The sequence below is a fragment of the Etheostoma spectabile genome, chromosome 22 (assembly GCF_008692095.1).
Source record: "Etheostoma spectabile isolate EspeVRDwgs_2016 chromosome 22, UIUC_Espe_1.0, whole genome shotgun sequence".
NCBI classification, from domain to species: Eukaryota; Metazoa; Chordata; class Actinopteri; order Perciformes; family Percidae; genus Etheostoma; species Etheostoma spectabile.
Window position 1 is genome coordinate 11,048,454 of NC_045754.1, and position 8,354 is coordinate 11,056,807.

The 8,354-nt window shown below is 39.4% G+C and overlaps 3 protein-coding genes across 5 annotated transcripts in view; 2 read left to right on the top strand and 1 right to left on the bottom strand.

Annotated features, from left to right (window-relative positions):
• The window catches only part of nphp3 (nephronophthisis 3), a 12,503-nt gene extending 8,523 nt beyond the window's left edge, over positions 1–3,980 (top strand). For both annotated transcript variants that reach the window (XM_032504044.1, XM_032504045.1), the window contains 9 exons: positions 47–169; positions 295–484; positions 703–944; positions 1,130–1,205; positions 1,296–1,423; positions 1,767–2,007; positions 2,119–2,244; positions 2,406–2,521; positions 2,631–3,980. In XM_032504044.1, coding sequence (XP_032359935.1) covers positions 47–169; positions 295–484; positions 703–944; positions 1,130–1,205; positions 1,296–1,423; positions 1,767–2,007; positions 2,119–2,244; positions 2,406–2,521; positions 2,631–2,799 — 1,411 coding nt within the window. In that variant the 3' untranslated portion in view covers positions 2,800–3,980. The remainder of the gene's footprint in view (positions 1–46; positions 170–294; positions 485–702; positions 945–1,129; positions 1,206–1,295; positions 1,424–1,766; positions 2,008–2,118; positions 2,245–2,405; positions 2,522–2,630) is intronic.
• Positions 3,949–7,248, bottom strand: uba5 (ubiquitin-like modifier activating enzyme 5). Its single transcript, XM_032504051.1, has 12 exons — positions 6,931–7,248; positions 6,739–6,784; positions 6,281–6,370; positions 6,059–6,168; positions 5,881–5,967; positions 5,705–5,789; positions 5,517–5,621; positions 5,233–5,360; positions 5,006–5,141; positions 4,798–4,876; positions 4,597–4,703; positions 3,949–4,404 (listed from the first exon to the last, which is right to left on the bottom strand). Exons 1-12 carry the CDS (start codon positions 7,092–7,094, stop codon positions 4,327–4,329), a joined length of 1,215 nt encoding a protein of 404 aa, XP_032359942.1. The 5' UTR covers positions 7,095–7,248; the 3' UTR covers positions 3,949–4,326.
• Positions 7,249–7,304: 56 nt separating this feature from the next.
• acad11 (acyl-CoA dehydrogenase family, member 11) overlaps positions 7,305–8,354 on the top strand; it is a 28,808-nt gene continuing 27,758 nt past the window's right edge. For both annotated transcript variants that reach the window (XR_004327521.1, XM_032504050.1), the window contains exons 1-2: positions 7,305–7,654; positions 7,750–7,849. Coding sequence is in view for 1 of the 2 variants with exons in the window: in XM_032504050.1 (XP_032359941.1) it covers positions 7,533–7,654; positions 7,750–7,849 (222 nt within the window). In the remaining variant the exon portion in view is untranslated. The remainder of the gene's footprint in view (positions 7,655–7,749; positions 7,850–8,354) is intronic.

Consider the following 8,354-nt stretch of genomic DNA (forward strand, 5'->3'; position numbering starts at 1 on the left):
GTGTGTGTGTGTGTGTGTGTGTGTGTGTGTGTGTGTGTGTGTGTAGCCAGGATCATGTGACATGGCGTGTTGCAGATGAACTGCCATGGCTGCTCCAACAGCAGGAGGATAGGACTAAACTACAGCTTAGCCTCCTGAACCTGTTTGTCTCACAAAACCTCTACAAGAGGTAAAAAGCATGCATACACATAAGTGGACATAGCAGAGCCTGGTACATTTATTTAAGTATAGTCTTACAGATGTTAAGTTATTTTTTTAATTTTTTAATTTTTTCCTTTTTTCCTTTTTTCCTAGGGGTCATTTTTCTGAGCTGCTGGCCTATTGGCAATATGTGGGCAAAGACAAAAGCTCCATGGCCACTGAGTACTTTGACTCCCTAAAACACTATGAGAAGAGCTGTGAGAGCGACGACACCATGACCAAGCTGGCAAACCTGTATGAGACCTTGGGACGTTTCCTCAAAGATCTGGGCCTCCCTAGTCAGGTAGTATAAATGTTTTTTAATTATGAGTATTAGTATTAGCTTTGAAATAACTAAAAGAAAACATGTTTTTTGTTCACCACAGAAAATTTTTCTCCCTCATTACAACAGCAGTTTTCTTATTTAATTTGCTTACATAGCCTGACTAAGTGTCCTTATATACCTTATTTTAGGAAAGTGCACATATTGACAATTGCACATGTATTTGTCTGTTTTTGTAGGCTGTAGCGCCTTTACAGAGGTCCCTTGAGATTAGGGAGACAGCCTTGGACCCGGACCATCCCAGCGTTGCTCGCTCTCTGCACCAGCTGGCCGGGGTTTATGTTCAGTGGAAGAAGTATGGTAACGCTGAGCAGCTGTACAAGCAGGCCCTGGAGATAAGTGAGAATGCATACGGAGCGGAGCATGCAAGCGTAGCACGAGAGCTGGAGTCACTCGCCATGCTCTATCAGAAACAAAACAAGTAAATGGTTCTCTCTTGGCGTTAATATGCATGATGTTATTTATAATTGTTGTTCATGTAGTTTATTTTGTTGGTTGTTCCTGCCAGGCATTGTGTTTACAAAGACGCATCCCACCTGTGTTGATGATCTCATAACAATCAGTGACACTCGTTTAATGGCCTACACCTGGCATTTTTACAATCAGATATGAACAAGCAGAAAAACTCAGGAAGAGGTCAGTGAAGATCCGTCAGAAGACTGCTCGCCAGAAAGGTCATATGGTAAGCATGTTTCGCAGATACCCACATGCTCAGTCATACTCACTTAATAAGCCATAATTTACATGCCTTTTGTCAACCTCCTTCTTTCAGTATGGCTTTACTTTGTTGAGGCGCAGAGCCCTACAGCTGGAAGAGCTGACTCTGGGAAAAGACTCTGCAGACTCTGCCAAGACACTTAATGAACTGGGTGTCTTGTACTACCTCCAAAACAACCTGGAGTAAGGCATACATGTTACAGCTGGCATACACACACAAAGATAGGTAACAGTCGCGCCCCATGTAGGAGTTACTGGCAGCAGCCCGGGTTTGAATCGAACCCACGGCCCTTTTTTGCGTGTTGTCCCCCCCCCTTCATCTCTATCTGTACTATATAATAAAAATTTAAAAAAGACCCCCCCCAAAAAACAAAGATATGCAACACTCTGCATTGTTGACATTAATTGTGTAATTGTGTCTCCTTTAAACTAACCCTTCTACCTGATTGTTAATAGCTGTTTTGTTTCTTTAGCTCTTAATTTGTGTGTCTAACATATCCAAAATCCATCTCTTTGCCCTTACCAGTGCAGCCAAGATGTTCTTGACCCGCTCTCTGGAGATGCGTCAACGTGTCCTTGGTCCAGATCACCCAGACTGTGCTCAGTCCCTCAACAACCTGGCTGCACTGCACACAGAGAGAAGGGAGTATGAGACGTCTGAAGACATGTATGAGAGGGCGTTAGATATTCGCAAGAGGGCCTTGTCCCCAGACCACCCCTCACTGGCATACACACTCAAACACCTAGCCATGCTCTATAAACGCAGAGTGAGACACGCACCTGTTGACACTGAAATTTCAATATTCTGTCTGTTGAACAGCTCGTGCTGTGTTCGTCATTTGCTGAGAATCTAATTTGAAGATGTGTGTGTTGTACAGGGAAAGCTGGAAAAGGCTGTGCCACTGTATGAGCTGTCTCTGGAAATCAGGGAAAAAAGTTTTGGGCCCAAACACCCTAGTGTGGCCACAGCACTGGTCAACCTGGCTGTGATCTACTGCCAACTAGTGAGAATGTTTATTCAGACTGTACCACTTATTCCCGACTTGCATATTTCTTAAGAATTATTTGCACAGTTTTGTTTTTATTTCAGAGACTATGAGCATGAACAGCTGCGTTTTAGGTTGCATAGAGCATAGCTCACTGTTAATTTCTTTGTTTTTGGCAGAAGAAGCACAGTGATGCCTTGCCTCTTTATGAACGAGCGCTGAAAGTGTATGAGGATAGTTTGGGGCGCTCACACCCACGTGTCGGAGAGACTCTAAAAAACTTGGCTGTGCTAAGGTAAGAAGTTTGAGATTGCATTTACCATATGGCTAATCGGCATAATCGTGAATGTTGTATAACATTTAAAATTCTTTTTTTTTTCTTTTCGTATTCCATTTGTGAATAGCTATGAAGAGGGTGACTTCGAGAAGGCAGCAGAGCTTTACAAACGTGCAATGGAGATAAAGGAGGCAGAGCCATCTTTGGTGTGTGGGAACGCCCCCTCCCGCCACTCCTCCAGTGGGGACACGTTCAGTTTGAGAGGACCTGCTCCCCTCCCACATGCTCCGAGGTGACTCTGCTCAGCCACTCATTGCCACAAAAACTCACAGGCTGTTGACAGCTCTAACTACCGTCAAAAAACAAAAAACATCAGACCCCATGGTTTAATGAAAAACCAAAAATAGAAACCATTCTGGTCATCACACTGCAATTATTGTCTAGATGGAGGTTTTAGTATTTATTAATATTTCTAATAATCATATGTGTAAGGAACCTTTGTTATAGCAGTCCGGTTTACATGAATTGTTAACTTTGTTCCTATTTACATGCCTCAGTGTATATCAGCAAAATAGCAGCACAGATTAATTAGCTGGCATGGAATGCCATGAGGGCTTGGCATATCATAACCCATAAAACATGATTAATAACCAGACACATTCTGTGCTTTACAATGTACAGCAAATATTACAATTTGCACTTTTTTATAAACTTTCCTTTTTGTAAACTAGTAGTGAATGAATAACCCCCAAAAACATAGTTAAAAAAAGGCCTCTCAAGCTTATTTTAAGGAAATTAACTATCAAACATTTCAACATCTCCGTATGATCATGTTGTTTATCTCTTAGCAAGTGTTCAGACCTCAAACAATTTTCGTTGCTATGTCAACATTTCTGTCTCAAAAATCATCAATGTTCATATTGTAAAAAAATTGTATATTTATATGCTGTTAAGATACCATTTGTTTGCATTACTTAACTTTTGCCTACCAGTATTAAGTATTTAATCCAAAAAGAAAAAAACAAAGACAATTGTCAAAAATCAACCATTAACCATGTCGTCAAAGACATCTCCGATACTGATTTCATGCTTTGTTTATGCAAAACTAAATGGCTGTGCATTTATTCATCAAGCTGTGGTTATGGTTATTTTGGGCTTTGTTGGCAAAAATTCCAAAATAACCTTTTAGCATATTGTTGTTCTTCTACCCACTGCAGCTTCAACAAACATAATAGTCCCACACAAGTGTCCAGGTTAAAGTACAATAAAGTAATATTTTGGTACACGGTGTACCAAAACCTACTTTCTCATTTCCTTATTATAGTACATACTGTGTATCTTACGTGTTGCTTATATAATAATGTATTAATATAATGTAATTAAAATCTATAAAAGCTGTACAGGACAACAACAAAAATCACATCCAATATATCAAGAAGATTGTATTCCATCTAATAAATACTTTATTGAGACAACTCAAACATGTTTAAATGTGTTGCAGCAGAGGTTTTCTTAAAGCTGAGTGAATGACACATTAAAAAGGTAAAGACTTTCATTTACTAATCAAAACCGTAGAAAATACACATTGTGACACATGTTAATGCACTAACCGTGATATTATCCTAGGTTTAGACATTTCCTTAGAAATTGTATTTTCTGTTATGTGTGAAATGTCAGAAGCACGTGTCATGCATTGTCGTTCTTTAGCTGTTTTTTTAGCTATTCTGTAACTGTTTATTTGACATTAATTGGCTTGTTCATGAGGATGCTTTTTATTGAAGAAGCAATGGAATGTTATCTGAATAGCATCTTCAGATTGTTGCCTACAACTTTCTCATCTGAGCCATCAGTTCTTCTAGGCTCTGTTCAGTCTCCCCCACTGTCTCCCCAATTGCTGTTTCCTGGTTAAAAAAAGAGAAAACAATATCAAGAAATTTAGTGGAGCTTATCCGTCACAGTGAATATTTAATTGACTTTACTGTAACAATTTCAAAACTTGTGATGCTGCATTCTTAAGAAAAGGTATTTTAAGTTAATATGCACAAACATGTAAAACTACCAGTTAAGCCTATCTTGTGTTACAGAATACTAACCTCAGCTGGAATAGTGTAAGCCACAGTAATGCCTTCTGGTAGGTCAGGCACTTCGCCTGATGCAGCCTGTAACTCTGCGTCAGTCACCTCTGATACTAGTTCAATACCTGCACAGCACAATTGTGTGTATTATTACACAAAAGGGTAAAAACTGTTGGAGATTTGACACTATTAGCTAAAAAAAAAAAGTCAGATGCTCACCCCATTCATTGTCCTCGTGTATGACCACTTCCTCCTCTTCCTGTACAACTTCAACCTTTGGCTGCTCTGCTTCTTTTTTCTGAAGGGAAAGATTCACACAGACACGGTTAGCCTTCACAACTTGTACAGCAGCATCTGTATTGCCACAAACAGGGCTTTTGGTAGGTCCTACAGCGTAATAATTGAAAACAAAACAGCAAGTACACACCTTGTACTCTTCCTGTTGTATCCTACAGTAACGGTCATTACACTGAGGGTTGGGTTTCATGGCCATGCTGGGGAAGAAGTCCTGCATGGCATTGTAGCCAAGATAATAACTGACTGTGCCAAACTTCAACAGATACCTGAAAGACAAAAAAATCGAATCAACAATATTTAACTTAACATTTACAGACAAATACACCTTTAGGCTTTCCACTGATAAGGATAACTTACTTGAGGACATTTTGCACCAGGAGGCCTGCGACCACGCCCATTGTTGTTGGTAAACTGGCAGCACACACACCCTCCCTTTTCAGGGTCTTCTCATCAATGTTAGCTGCCACCACCAGTGGAGGAGCACACTAACAAATTATATAATACTGTATTACAATCTACTAAAATTGTCTTTCTTTAGGAGCAATGTTATTCAAGTGTCCTAGGAGGTGAATATAGTCTTTGTGCAGTGAAAAGTGCAACAATGTTAAAGGTAAGGAAAATATGTTTGTGTGTGGCCATACAGCGAAGCATGCCGTCTCTCCAGGAATGATGAGCTGGATGTGCCCCGACACAGCGTTCTCACTGACACCAGACTCCATCCAGATCTGACCTAGTTCATTACAGGCCTGTGAAAAAACATGATAAAATAAATACAATCTGCAAGAGTACCATGTACAAAGCCGTTTTTCTGTGACAGCGGTGCACTTACTGTGTTAATGGCCATTCTAGCTTCAAAGTTGTCCACACAGCTCAGGATCAAATCCACCGGCTTCCCTTCTTCTAGCCCTCCATAACTGAGAAGAGACAGAATCATTTGTTGTGAAGGCCTTTACCACTGAGGAGTGAAAATAGTAACACTAGAATCTGCATAGTAGGAATGTTCACCTGATGCGCTCCATAAAATGTGTAAAATTTTCCAATGTGGTGATATTGTAGTTGTGGGTCTCAAATGACACATCTGGATTAATGTTCCTGTTGGGTAAATTGAGTAACATGTAAGCAAAACATAAACCAAATGTTTCTATTTTCAGGGAAAGGTGAATTACTTTAAACACTATTATACCTGAGTGTGTGTTCTGCAGCTTCCACTTTACTGAGACCTGCCTGGTGAGGCTGGAAGAACAATCTGTTCATATTGGCCAGCTCTACTTTATCATAGTCAAAAAGAAGCAACTGTGATGGCACAAGAATAAACAAAGTTGGGGTAAGCACTGGCAGACAATCTTCTGAGGAAGATTAACAGGTAAAAGCGAATGTAGAATAAATAAGAAATCGTTTGTATTACCTTACCAATGCCACATCTAGTGAGCATTTCAGCTGTCACACTGCCAACTCCCCCAACACCAACCACAGCAACCGTGAATGTCCGGATTTTCTGTCAACAGAAGATGATTATTCATCCTTCTCAATGCTAAAGTCATCCTTTAACTGTAATTCATTAGGGGAGCACTGATAAGATAAATAAGATAAAATAATTGACATGTACATATACATATAAGTCAAAATCTATATTTCAGTGCTGACACTTGGCCATCTGTGGCATACAGTGTTTTCAAACCAACAAAAAATCATGGTGGTTCATATTAAATGATGATATGGATGGAAAAGATTGTAAATTGCTATAGATAGGTATATAGGTAACGTTATATATATATATGGTGTTGATAATTTCTGTTACGGATAGAGCAGCAAAGACAAACTCAAGTACTTAATTGCAAAAAGAGCAACTCTTAAATTTCATACCTCATAATCTTCCACGATGCCCATTCTCTTTAAAGCCATTAGACGACTGCAATGAAAACACAGCTGAGATTAGCTTTTGTTCAATGAAGTACTACCATATGGGTTGAGTGAGTCATAAGGCGTAGCCTCGCAGCGCTATAAGTAATCCTGACAAATTGTGTCAAAAGACAAAATCATAAAATAAAAAGTCACCTGTATGGGTTGGAATCCACAACTTCGGCGCTCATTTTGTCAATCTTCGGTCTGTGGAGTTCCTGGCTTTGAGAATCCTCCATTGCACACTGCTTCTGCTTACACTTTATCAATTCATTTTCCAACTCTCTCACACGCAGCTTCAGTTCCTCTACTGTCGCCATTAGGAACACAAATACCGCTAAACAAGGTAACTGAAATGTAGGTAATAATATATACAATAATACTGGTGCAAATTTACTAGAAATCGGTGCGGAAAGTACACGTCTTCACAACTCAAATTAGCTGTCAGAGTGTGTGTTCCCGTAAATACGTCCGTGTAGAAAACGACAACAAATACCTAAATTGTTCCTACATTATTAGTGGATTATTTCAATAGGTTAACAGGATATGGATTGACCGTTAAATTGATTCGGTTTATTCAGGTATTTAAAACTGATTTATTTCTGTAAGATATTACTATAACTATCATAACATTACGTCAGTGTGTGCAGCCATAAACGGTCCGACTAACACTATCAACACCGCGAAAGTTAGCTCAGCATTATGCACCCTGGAACAAGCTATGGGAACAACTGATTGATTAACTCGTTAACTGAAACATGGAGGAGCTGACAACTCCTGTTCGGCAGCAACATAAATTCAGTGTTGAAAGACTTCAAAGATATCTGTCTGTCAAGGCACGGGTGTCAAATAATGACACACTCACAATCAGACAGTACAGGTAAGATAGACTGTAGAGCTGTTTTTTGACAGCTTCTCCACTCCACAGCGCATGTTTAGCTTAATGATAACATGCTAACAGAATTGTCTTTTCAGCGCTGGTCAATCAAACCCAACCTTCCTAATCCAAGCACCTTCAAACAGCTATGTTCTCAGGAAGAAACCCCCTGGGGAGCTGATGCCAGGAGCTCACAAGGTAACCTAAGGTTTTTTGACAAATAAACAACTTTGGTCAGAAGTTTTGAACAGTAGAATTAGTTTGGACTTTGCAGCATTGTTGTGTGTAGTAGGGAACGAAACTTAATTGGTTGTAGTTGATGGTGTTGACATATTTAGCCAACGATAAAGGCCAGTCACAAATACATCCACGTGTTTATTTGAAAGCCACATTTGACAAATGCATTATCTTTGCTGCTTACTTTGCAAAACTTAAGCAAAAAATAGATTTTGTGATTTCTTGGAAACAACTATAATTTGGCACTAATTATAGATGGTCAGCTGACCTGTTGTGCATTGACAAAACACTATTGAGGCCAACAAATATTTGGAATTACTAAATGGAAGTGTATCAACTGAAAACTGTCTGCATTGTTATTACAATTAATACATAATAGTATAGTCTTTTCCCAGAAGCCTTTATGCCATGTAATTGAAAAATGTGGCTGCCATTTATTGTGACCTGTTCCTTTCCTCTATGTGTG